The sequence below is a fragment of the Mugil cephalus genome, chromosome 1 (assembly GCF_022458985.1).
Source record: "Mugil cephalus isolate CIBA_MC_2020 chromosome 1, CIBA_Mcephalus_1.1, whole genome shotgun sequence".
NCBI classification, from domain to species: domain Eukaryota; kingdom Metazoa; phylum Chordata; class Actinopteri; order Mugiliformes; family Mugilidae; genus Mugil; species Mugil cephalus.
Window position 1 is genome coordinate 47,315,710 of NC_061770.1, and position 12,386 is coordinate 47,328,095.

Genomic DNA, 12,386 nt, shown 5'->3' on the forward strand with positions numbered 1-12,386 from the left:
GCGGCGTGTCTTTACGTAGGGCTCCTCCTGCTGGTGTGGATAAGAGTCTGACGAGGGTTTTTACTTCCACGCGGACATCCCCGCTGTAAATAAGTAATGAGGTGTGTGCATGTGGGATGAGGTCAGCTAAAACAGCAGGACCTCAGGACATCACTCTAGTGGCTGCTAGCGCAGACAGGCAGACACACACAGCTTGGGCAGCGTCACGGACGCTCTGTAAACTGAGGAAACATTTTAGAATAGAAGGGTTTTTCATTTGAAGAAGGTTGATTATGATTGTCCATAAAGTAAATGAAGTCAGCAAACCCTCACAGCCACGTGGCTGGAACCAGAAATAATATAAATAAGTTAAAAAACAAAACAAAAACAAAAAAACACTTATTATGTGGATGTAAAAATGACTTATTTAACACTTAACACGACACAAAAACTGGTCCATTTATGTAACATCTGTTTCAGTCTCACAAGTAGATGACAATAATAAAGGAGATATAACATAGCCCTGGCCCATGTGTGCTTGCGTATATGCTGGATGTATGTTCTATCCAGATGTTCACCAATCAGCCATAACATTATAACCACGTTCCTAATAGTGTGTAGGTCTCCTTTGTGCCTCCAAAACAGTTGTGAGTCATCAGAGAATGGACATGGGTGGACATGGGTCCTCTGAGGGTGTCCTGTGGTGTCTGGCAACAGGATGTTGTTAATTGGTTGAGGGGAGGGGCCTCTATGGACTTTGGATGTAGTGAATTTTAGGCCTTGTGCTGTTTTTCATGTTTTCTCAGTTGTTCCTAAAGTGGTTTTGTATGTGTGTGTGTCAGGCTGCATCCTACTGGGGATGACTGCTGCCTCCAAGGAGTGTCATTGCTATGAGGTGGGGGTGTCTGGTTTCAATCTAGGTGGGTGCTACATGAATGCCAGGTCCAAAAGTTTCACTGAATTATCACAAGATGGTTAAAGATGTTCATTTCACCATCAGTGGTTTTAATGTTATGGCTGGTCAGTGTATTTATTTATCTGCTTGCTTCATCTTTTCTCTCCACCTGAATTCTTGCTCTCACGAGACAAGCATGAGACAGCATGGATTTTGTTGCTGCTGTCTGGATGAAATGAAATTGAATAATAGAACAAAAGCGGTTAAGATCATTAGTTCTTTTTATTTATCGGTACAACATTAAGACAGTTAATGTGGCTTCTTGTGAAAACAGAGTACGCTCTCCATGAACAAGCAACAATAAGACAATTGTTTCACCTCCGCCGTTTCCTCCTCTTCACCTGCTGATGGCGCAGCACATCTGATACCGTACAGTTCATCACTATTCTCGCCTTTGTCAGACGGTGAAGACAAAGTCCGCGGACACCTCTATTACACGTTCCCGTGTACATATACAGTACATAATCTATACATACAATCTATATTAACAGTAGATGAACAGAAAGTGCCGTAAATTCATGCTACAGTGCTTTGCTAAATCAATACCTACAAGTATTCTTTTGTCCGCCTAAAAATATGATAAAACTTCACATTTATATCATTTTACAAAAACAATCTCCATGGTTAATTCCTCCGTTTCTTTTAATCCGTGAAATTACACTCAGATCTCTAATTGGAACTGAAATCAAAACTGAAATCTTACTTTGAGCAGATAAATAAACTCAGTGTGATGCTACAGTTTGATGCGCGTAATCGTCGTAAACATTGATCTCGAACACATTCAACAAGTAAACGTATAAACGCATTCTTCTGTGTGATGCAGTTGAGAAAAACAAAACAAAACAAAAAAAAACACAAAAAAATTAGTTTATGTCTGGCAGGAAACAGGTGAGAGCTGTCGATGGAAACAAACTTATGTCCAAAGTCATTCACAATGGAAAACATTCGTGGTAGAAAAGTCGTCCCGAATAAGGCAAAAACAAAAACAGGCCTCGTGAAGATGCTGATATGAGAGAAAACAAAATAAAGTGCCTATTGTGTGGAGAAGATGAGTCGAGGTTTTAGAACAGGGTTGTTTCGTAGTGGTGGCAGGAGGAAGTGTCCGGCTCAGCGCAGTGAGTTAGTGGGCATACAGTCACACAGGGCCCTCCTCTCCGCCCTCAGCACCAGCGTCTCTGTCTGCAGCAGCAAAAACAACATCAAGGCATTAAATATCCAATATCCCTCTTAGGGGTCACGGTTTAATAAGTCAATAAATCACATTATTTGTCATTATCTGGAGGCAGTGGGTTCATATTAAATGCCATGTGTTTGATTTAGGCTTGTTTGTTTCCTGCATGTAATAAAAATGATTCATAATGACGTTCTTAACAGAAGTAATGAAGACAATGAGTTCCACTGTCAAAGAGGGAGGTTTGTGTTCTCCAGACAGGCTTAGACCTCTACTGACTAAAATAAAACATACAAATAGGAAAAATACACTCACTTGCCACTTTGTTAGGTACACCTGTTCAACTGCTTGTTAACATAAATAGCTAATCAGCCAATCACATGGCTGCATTTCAATGCATTTATTCATGTAGAGGTGATCAAGACAACTTGCTGAAGTTCGAACCAAGCATTAGAATGAGGAAGAGGATTTAACTTTGAACGTGCAATGGTTGTTGGTGCCAGACGGGCTGGTCTGAGTATTTCACAAACTGCTGATCTACTGAAATTTTAACACACAACCATCTCTAGGGTTTACAGAGAGTTCAGAGGAGAATGTGCAGACTGGTTGGAGATGATAGAAAGGCAACAGTAACTCAAATAACCACTGGTTACGACCAAGGAATGCAGAAAACCATCTCTGAACGCACAACACGTCCAACCTTGAAGAAGATGCACTACAGCAGCAGAAGTCCACACAGGGACACTCCTGTCAGCTATGAACAGGAAACTGAGACTACAGGTCACACAGGCTCACCAACACTGGACGATAGAAGATTGGAAAAACGTTGCCTGGTCTGACGAGTCTCGATTTCAGGTGCGACAATTCGGAAGTCAGGGTCAGAATTTGGCATAAACAACATGAAAGCATGGATCCATCCTGCCTTGTATCAACGGTTCAGGATGGTGATGGTGGTGTGATGGTGTGGGGGATATTTTCTTAGCACACTTTGGGCCCCTTAGTACCAACTGAGCATGGTTTAAATGCCACAGCCTACCTGAGTATTGTTACTGACCATGTCCATCCCTTTATGAACACAGTGTAACATCTTCTGAAGGCTACTTCCAGCAGGATAATGCACCATGTCACAAAGCTCATATCATCTCAGACTGGTTTCTTGAACATGACAATGAGTTCACTGTACTCCAGTGGCCTCCACAGTCCAATAGAGGAACCTCTGGGATGTGGTGGAACGGGAGGTTCTCATCATAGATGTGTGATGCTATCATGTCAATATGGACCAAAATCTCTAAGAAATGTTTCCAACACCTTGTTGAAAATATACCATCAAGAATTAAGACAGTTCTGAAGGTAAAAGAGGGTCCAAACTTTTACTAGCAAGGTGTACCTAATAAACTGGCCAGTGAGTGTATATCAAAGAGGAGAATGCAAAGGCAAAAAATTTAGACATGAACATAAAACATGTGACCCAAATAAATTACATAAATACTGAAACATACCACATAACACAATAATTATGATGTACAGTAAGTATGTACGTCATTCTGCATTACGATCAGCCACCATCCTCCAAACCAAGATTCAATGTGAGCTAGTTAAAAATTAAACAATCAAAGAGGGTATGATACAGATGATCCAAAGACAATAAGAAGATGCTCTAAAAGCATCCAGGAGAGACGGACTCCACTTACCCTGGCATCAAGGTTGAACGCGGTCTTCTTTAGATCTTGCAGCGCCCTCTGCATGAACTCAAAGGCATGGCAGTCCACACAGGGGCGACCTGGAAACGGGTGTTCAGAAAAGAAAGAAAAGAAAAAAAAAAGAGTATACATTTGCCTTATTATTAAATAAGAATTTATTTCAGGTTGTATTTTATTTCAAAGTAAAACATACATATAGTGTCTAACAGAAGCATAAATAAAGAGGCTCATAAATCTCAGACAGCTATGGTAATATTTATCTGACGTCGGCATAATCCTGTTAAGCTGCATATAGCATGAAGCCCCATGGGCTATAAAGCATAGACAATTTGGTTTTATTGTCTCAAAATTCATATATGAAACATTGTAATTATTTCTTCTATTAAAACACGCCCAGCTTTACTTTTATATATGTACATTGTATTATATATACTTATATAAATGAGCATTTCTTCTTAACTGTAAGTTCATTAGGTACACAAGTAAAAAAAAAATAAAAAATAAAAAAGCGCACTCTATTGTCCTGCGCTGTACCTTCTCTTAATGAAAGTTCTGGTATTCACCATTAGTTTAACAATGTATTGTGTTGTATTGACACGTGTTTCTATTATTTTGGTATCCCTGATTTAGTCAGTGGACAAGGCTAAATAACAGAAACGCTTAAGTGATTAATTCAGTGCAGTTCAGCAGCACCACAAATTGAATCCTCCAAAACGATCGTACAGTCAAATGACCTCCACACTGAAGTCTTTTCAACATAAACTGAACATCATAACAGTCAGGAAGGAGGATTTAGTGCGGGACTGTTACATCAGGAGGGACTTACTTCCAAATAATTACTGGTTAGTGACTGTATATGGACAGAAGACTGGATTAAAAAGGTCAAATATCCAATAATACGCCATAAATTAAATTATATGTATTTTTCCATAGTGAAATCCAACAGTAATGTCGCGCAGGCCCAGTTTCCTAATGGAAGTATGAAACATTAATTATGATGACCTATAATTCCCACTATGACAGCCCCGTGAGACCTGCACACCGCCGCTGTGGCTGATGGATTTCTACCTAAATACAAATGCAAAACGCGCACTGGATAGATGAAAAGGGCAAAACCCCGTATTTAAAAATCCACCTACTTTCAGCGGGGATCACAGTCCCTGCCTCCAGATCCGCATCAGCTGCACCGAGACAGAGCTGGACCGCCAGGAGAAGCACCGCTGCCTGCACATACCCTCTGGACGCCATGGCGATGATGCGATCAACTGCCTTTAATTTACAGACTGGCATTAATCAGGTTTTCACACATAAAAACAGCTGAAAATGTCCTACACGCCAATTAAATCGTGAAATCTGATGGGCTTTGTTTGGAAAATTGTCAAATATTCAACGGGAAATGTGTGTGTATCTGTGTCTAAATGAAATATACAAATAGTGAACATTAATTTAACAAAATGTGTTGTTATCTTACCGTAAAATAAGCGACGGTGTTTTGTGGAACACAAGATGCCCACCGAGGACTGTTTTATGTGGATTATAGGAGTGCGCATGCGTGTGGGTCATCTATAATTTGCTATGGGGACCAGAACCGAGACTTCCGGTGACGACGTTCCAAACTAAAAGCCCACAGACTTCACATAAACAAAAGCGGAGAATTATTATAGATTTAAACTGTACCACGACATTTCACAGGAAATTTGTTAATTTTACTTAAAACAGCTTTAGTTTACGGTGGTTTCAGATAGATAGATCGGAGATAGATAGACACAATATGTCGATGTTAAAATTATTTATTGGTCATACATTAAGGAGGCATTACACACGATATATAAAAATACTCTTTTTATGCTGCTTTTATTTTCTTTCCTACATTCATTATACTGATAACACCTCACAACCAAAGTGTGGATTTTTTTTAAGTTTTGTATTAACTTAGAGTTGTATTAGAATACATTCGTTTTCATTAGTGCACCCAATGAACAAGCCAGTATATGGGCACGTTGTGTAAATGTGTACACTGTAAAGAATAAATGTGCATTAAATCGTTTGTGATGATGAATTCAGTTACTTAAAATTAGCAAACATTAAATAGTGTGTACCTTTCCATTTGTAAGCTCAGTACAAACTGGCAATGAAAAACACAAGCGCCTGTTGAGACTTTGTTGTAATAATATATAGACACCACGTGGACATACTACAACTCGGGATATATGCAGTTACGACCGAATAGAAGATGGAATTAGCTTTTTTTATTATTATTATTATTATTTTTCACGTTTCATTGTTTATTTTTTAGTGTTTATTTTGAACGAGTGTATTTGTTTTAAAATGCTGAAAAGTGCCCCCCCGCCCTGCTGTGGGCGGGGTCCTGACTGCTGTTTTCTTAGGTAGCCCGTTAAAATGCCCGAACTCAAAACACTTCTTTTTCCAAGATGGCGTCGATGAAGGACAGCGACACCGGCCTGTGGCTTCACAACAAACTTGGATCTACGGACGAGCTGTGGACGCCGCCGAGCATCGCTTCCCTCCTCACCGTGTCGGTCATCGACAACATACGGCTGTGCTTTTCGAGCTTATCGCCGCCGGTGAAGCTGAAGCTCCTGCTGGGGATGCTGCACCTTCCGAGGCGGACCGTAGACGAGGTGGGTGCCGTACGTGAGCTAGCCGTCAGATAAGCTATTAACTTTGATTCACGGCGAAGACGGGAGCTCAGCTCCCTGCTAACTGCTCTACTTATGAGCACGACTTCTCCTCTGAGTGTAAAGTCTGCGCACGAACAGTCTAATCACACTATTGCATCTGCTCGGTTAGCTTTAGCTTGCTATCTTTAACTTTACCACGGATAGATAATATTGTTAGCTAACGTAAGAAGCGGCGGGATGATGCCGGCTCTGGGATATATCCTGAAGTTTCCTTCACCTCAATTTCAAGTCAACAACACAATCCTGCACATAAATTAACAATGAGATGCTCCGCGATTTGTCGATAGCTCATTGGCGTTGTGTTTTTTTTTTTTTTTCCTTGAGCGGTGGTTCACCAGCTGCAGCTGGAGCATTAGCCTAGCGGTGCCCGGGCAGACATCGTGGTGGGATGGGCTCAGGACTGGAGAGGGATCATGATCAGGACTGGATAGGATCAGGACTAAACGGGGATCGGGAGGGCGGTACCAGCCTCCGCTCCATTTCACATATCACCTGCCTAGCTTCATAAAGCGCCACATAGCCATTAGCACACAGCGGTGCACTTGATCCCATCCACCTCCTTAATCCAGGTTTCCTACTGTTTCCTTCTGGTCACCGCTACAAGTCAGTAAACAGGGGGGGAAAAAAAAGTTGAGTTCTGCAAAAGTTTCTTTCCAAATGCAATGATGCAACTGAGTAAATCACTAAAGAGGCTGTGATGTGTTAGTGGGATATATGTGGTAGACATGTGGTATATGGTGGATGACATATGTTACATGTAAAATGATGTGTTGTCTTCTCTGGGCTGTGGAAACAATTTAATTTGAAGGACAAATAAAGCATCTATCTGCATATTAATTCATCACTGATCACTGACTGTGATCTGCATTTTAATCTTATAATATTGTGGGTCGGCTGATTATTTTCTTCCCTGTGTTGTTCGTTTTCTATAAAACCACTGAAAATGATCTGAAATCTCATGACATTTTTGAACTTGTTATTTTCCTCCCCGCTAATAACTGGGTTTACAGACAAAAAAAAACAGCAAAATATTACTGCGGAGAAGTTAGAATAAATTTTTTTGCTTAAATGATGTAAGTGTCATAATTATTTTGGTCGCTTGTCTTGGAGGTTTAACTTTGATTGTACAGAATAGTTTTTGTTTATAGACTGATGTACTAAAGGTGGAAGTTGCTGGAGCTGGTCCTCTCTCATAGACACAACTTGAATCTTGCATCTTTCTGTGATTTAACTAAAGCAAACTGCATGTGAACGAATATGGGCTGTTCCAAAGATGGAGTGTGCTTACATTTAGTTTTCCAGAGTTATTACTATTCAGAGGTTTTTATGTTTTATTAGGAATTAATTTGTTTGTCTGAAGGTGATACCTTTACATGTCTGCCGGCAAACTGACATCTTTTAAATTCAAGTTAAGAAAACATTCTCTTAATTATCACGTTGTTAATTCTATTTTTCCTGTGGAAATATTATTGTGAAGAGCCTCTGCAGAGTCCTTGGGGTCCCGTGTCTCGCTTTGCCAACAGTAATAAATTATAGAAATGTACTCATGTGCTTGTAAACATTACCCAACGCTGGGTCAGAGTCTCATTTTGTGCAACGAAAAGGTGAGGTGATTTCGTAAAACATTTCTTGGCAGCAGATTGCTTTCAATTTAAAGCCAACGTATGTCCCCCAGAGTGAGTTAAAGTGGCTCAACCGTGTTGTACCCGTTACACTCAAACGAACTGGTTAGATATGACGGCAGATGTGGTTTCACTTCAGCCGACACCAGTGAAAACATTTTAGCATCAACAGTCCTGCACTAAATCATATGTCGATTAAAGTTGTGGTGTTCAGCATTTGTTTAAAATAACAGAAATAACAGAAACCCTTCATCCTCATTAAACTGGTCCCGCTAACGCCACCTGACTCTGTTGCCAGATGAAGGAGGCCCTGTCGGAGATAATCCAGCTGGCCACGGTGGACTCAGAGCCCTGGGTGCTGATGGTTGCGGACATCCTCAAGTCCTTCCCAGAGACCGGCTCTCTCAACCTGGACCTGGAGGAGCAGAACCCGAATGTGCAGGACATTCTTGGAGAGCTCAGAGAAAAGGGTGGGCAGCGCTCATTTGTTTTAAAGCAGTTAGTCTGCGACTGGTTTGTGAACATCTCGGTGAGCCCTTCTCTCCTTTCCTTCTCAGTGGGCGAGTGTGAGGCGTCCGCCATGCTTCCTCTCGAATGCCAGTACCTGAACAAGAGTGCGCTGACCACTCTCGTGGGGCCTCTCACGCCCCCCGTCAAACATTTCCAGCTCAAGAGAAAGCCCAAGAGCGCAACCCTCCGAGCAGAACTACTACAGAAATGTAAGTCGCTCGTAGACACAGTCAGTTTTATACCATGTCAACGTGCTGGGGTTGTTTCTGGTTGAAGAAAATGGTTGTTTTTCATATACTAGGTCTATTTTAAATGCTCCCGTTTGCGTCTTAACTTGCAGAACTTGTGTTTTACTTTCTCATTTTCTCTCATTGCATCAAACACCACGACAAATCCCTTGTTTGTGTTGGCGTATTGCGATTGCGGCTTCTCTTTTCCCGAGTTACATTTTCTGTCTGTTTCTGTTTTTTCTTGTAGCCACAGAAACAGCCCAGCAGCTGAAAAAGACAGCCGGAGTGCCTTTTCATGCCAAAGGGAGAGGACTGGTCAAAAAGATCGACACTACCAGTGAGTTACAGCCGTCTGCTCATTAGCGGCGCCTTAATCCGTGACAGTCTATCGGTGTTGCTGATGCGCGTTGTCGTTGTTTGCGTCTCAAGCTCCTCTCAGGGGGATTCCCAAGGCCCCGTTCCGAAGCCCCACCGCCCCCAGTATATTCAGCCCCCCCAGTAACCGCACACCTATTGCTCCCCCACGGACGCCCCTGCGGAAGGAGAGGGGGGTCAAGGTAAACCTTTTCTCGTGTTCTTACCTCTTTTACACTGTTATTACATTGTTTTATTTTCATTCAGTTGTGTAGATTATTTTTGATGTTAATTTTGTTCTTCTTCTTCTCAGTTGTTAGACATTTCAGAGCTGGACATGGTCGGAGCTGGAAGAGAGGCTAAGAGGAGAAGAAAGACTCTGGGTAATTAAAGCTATCAGTTTACACAAATTTCAAAGCTAAGCCGCACACGTCCAGAAAAAGTCTGAATATGTTGTTTTAAATTATGTTTTTTTTTTCTGACGTAGAAACGGAGGCGGGAGAGAAAGCAGCCAAAGAAGAAGCCGTGGTGGAGAACACCACGCCGGACTACGCAGCCGGCCTCGTCTCTGCACAGGTACTTCACGCTGCACGCGTCCTTGTTGTGTTTCCTGATCATCGCTAACAAGCCGCAGTTTCAGACACGCTCGCTGTTTTTATTCTCAGAAACTGGGGGCGCTGAACGAGAATCCCCTGCCGTCAACCAGCTACCTACCGGCCACCCCCAGCATGGTCCCCTCCTCCTCCTACATTCCCAGCTCCGAGGCACAGCCAGGTAAGTCTCTCCTCCCGCACCCTCACCTAAAGAACCCCCCCCCCCCCCTCAGAGCTAAAGCTGACGTCTTTTCTCCACCGTCTTCCCGCGAAGCCAACGCTGGCGGTTCAGGTCGGGACACGCTGCAGGCAGCTCGCCAGCCGGAGGAGTCGGCAACAGCAGGCACTGGAGCCAACGCCAGCCTCCCGGGCCAGTACAAGCAGAGGACGCCCATGTACAACGCGAACACCGCGGCCAACCCCGCGACCCCCACATCCCCCAGCACGCCGGCCTCCACCCCCGCCAGCAACGGGCCCCCGGCGGCCGCGACCGCCAGCCAGCCGGAGACCCCCACCCAGCCTCCCAGCACACCTCAGACACCCACCCCGACACCGGCGCCCACGCCACCACAGCCCCAACCCAAAAAGAACCTCTCGCTCACGGTAAGGAGGAAAACAAGAGCAGGCTGGTTGCTTTAACTCCCTGCGAGAATTAAGTCGGCTAAATTGTCTGCCCCGTGCCGTCTTCTGATCCTCAGAGAGACCAGATGTACGCCGCCCAGGAGATGTTCAAGACGGCCAACAAGGTCACCAGACCGGAGAAGGCCCTGATCCTGGGCTTCATGGCTGGATCCAGAGGTATGAGGGCAGCGGAGACCAAGCGCCCGTTTCACACGGTGGCCTTCGCTTGCTGTTGGGGAATTAGATTATTTATTTTGATGAAATGTGGTGTGTAACTCTACTCATGAAGTTTCTATTTGACGCACGACTAGAGATTGACCAATATGGATTTTTTAGGGACGATACTGATTTATTTTTTTTTACTTGAGAGCCGATACTACTTTTTCTCCCTCCATTTACATGATAAAAATAACACAATAATTAATGTTACAAGTCTCAATTCAACCAAACTCATAAATATTTATTGAACTCAGAGAATAATTTAAGCTCTTATGTTATGCAAAAAAAGTGTGCGTATATATATGATGCCGATACCAGTAAAATGCGCAAATATCGGCCTGATATCAGTTGATCTCTACACATAACTGAATATGAATTTATTCCTCTGAGCTCTTGAACATACAGTACCTTCATCATGTTTGAACTTTAATCCATTTTAGTAAGAAAAAGTTGAAATATATTTTTGTGTTGATCCACTAACGTTCTCCTAACGCACTGATGGTCACATACACAGCTGGTTTCGGTCTAGTTATGTATTTAGTTGTTGTATGACTCATGAAAGTGCTTCAGTTGTCTCTGACATGTAACGCTCCATATGTTACTGTGCATTTTTGATTTACATATTTTTAACATGCAAAGTGTCAAGTGAAGGAAGTGAAAATGGAAGCGAAGACACATGCTGCCGATTCAGTGGATGTTGTTTGAATTTGATACAGATGAAGTGACTTAAACGCTCTGTCCTATAATTACACTAAATAAATGGTTGATTCCTAAGCACGTGAACCGGCCTGATGAGGGCAAAGCTAACCCCGCCGCTCCCCCTCTTGCAGAGAACCCGTGCCCGGAGCAGGGGGACATCATCCAGATCAAGCTGAGCGAGCACACAGAGGTTCTGCCCAAGGCCGACGGCACCGGCAGCACCACCATGCTGGTGGACACAGTCTTCGAAATGAACTACTCGACGGGACAGTGGACCCGGCTCAAGAAATACAAACCCATCACCAATACCTCTTGAGGCGCTTCGCGTGCCCTCGCAACCCAAAATTTCTTATCCACTTCAAGAAAAAAAAAACATGTTTACACACAAGTACAAGTATTTGCAACACATTTGGGCCAAATGGAGCACTGGGAGGAGGAGGAGGAGGAGGAGGGGGGATGGCAAGGAGAGAGAGGTCCTCCCTTATTCCTGCCCCGCCAAAATGCAGGACTCTTTGAAGAATATTTCTGTATTTTTTTTTTTTTTTTTTTTTTTCGGTTGTTACCCTTTTTATTGTTTCTGTTTTTAAGTCGCCTCTGACTCCTTGGTGATGCTGTGGTCAGGAGGGGTGAGAGCAGAGGAGCTAGTCTCACCTCTCAGCGCTCGTCCCGAGGAACAAGCATGTCACGTGTCTAGAAAAGAAGACGAGCTGTCTGTATTTTTCTGTACAAATGTGCCGTTTGCAGCTTATTCTTCTACCTACCAGAGCAGAATCCTTTTCTGGGACAAGACAGACAAACAATAATGACCGTCGTCACAGAGATGACCAAAAAAAAAAAAAAAAACTAACAGGGGTGGTGAGAAGCTCTCAGTGCTGTCACGTTCTGTTCGGAGCCGTCTGGTAGATATTTAACAGTTTTTCATCCTTTTTTCCAAAAGAAGGGAAGAAAATAAAGCGACAACAGACTCCAGAGGGGTGTTTCTCATCTTTCTTCATCACTTAGAGCGATTCAGATGTGAGGAAGAGCTCCCC

The 12,386-nt window shown here is 43.1% G+C and overlaps 2 protein-coding genes across 2 annotated transcripts; one reads left to right on the forward strand and one right to left on the reverse strand.

Annotated features, from left to right (window-relative positions):
- Positions 1-1,137: 1,137 nt before the first annotated feature.
- Positions 1,138-5,416, reverse strand: c1h4orf48 (chromosome 1 C4orf48 homolog). The gene is made up of 4 exons (XM_047584520.1): positions 5,277-5,416; positions 4,945-5,074; positions 3,797-3,885; positions 1,138-2,113 (listed from the first exon to the last, which is right to left on the reverse strand). The coding sequence occupies exons 2-4, from the start codon at positions 5,051-5,053 to the stop codon at positions 2,042-2,044; spliced, it is 270 nt and encodes an 89-aa protein (XP_047440476.1). The 5' UTR covers positions 5,054-5,074; positions 5,277-5,416; the 3' UTR covers positions 1,138-2,041.
- Positions 5,417-6,173: 757 nt separating this feature from the next.
- Positions 6,174-12,324, forward strand: nelfa (negative elongation factor complex member A). Its single transcript, XM_047584491.1, has 11 exons — positions 6,174-6,447; positions 8,428-8,599; positions 8,687-8,848; positions 9,117-9,206; positions 9,299-9,426; positions 9,537-9,606; positions 9,711-9,799; positions 9,889-9,997; positions 10,091-10,419; positions 10,515-10,614; positions 11,487-12,324. The coding sequence occupies exons 1-11, from the start codon at positions 6,238-6,240 to the stop codon at positions 11,669-11,671; spliced, it is 1,644 nt and encodes a 547-aa protein (XP_047440447.1). The 5' UTR covers positions 6,174-6,237; the 3' UTR covers positions 11,672-12,324.
- The last annotated feature ends 62 nt before the right edge of the window (positions 12,325-12,386 follow it).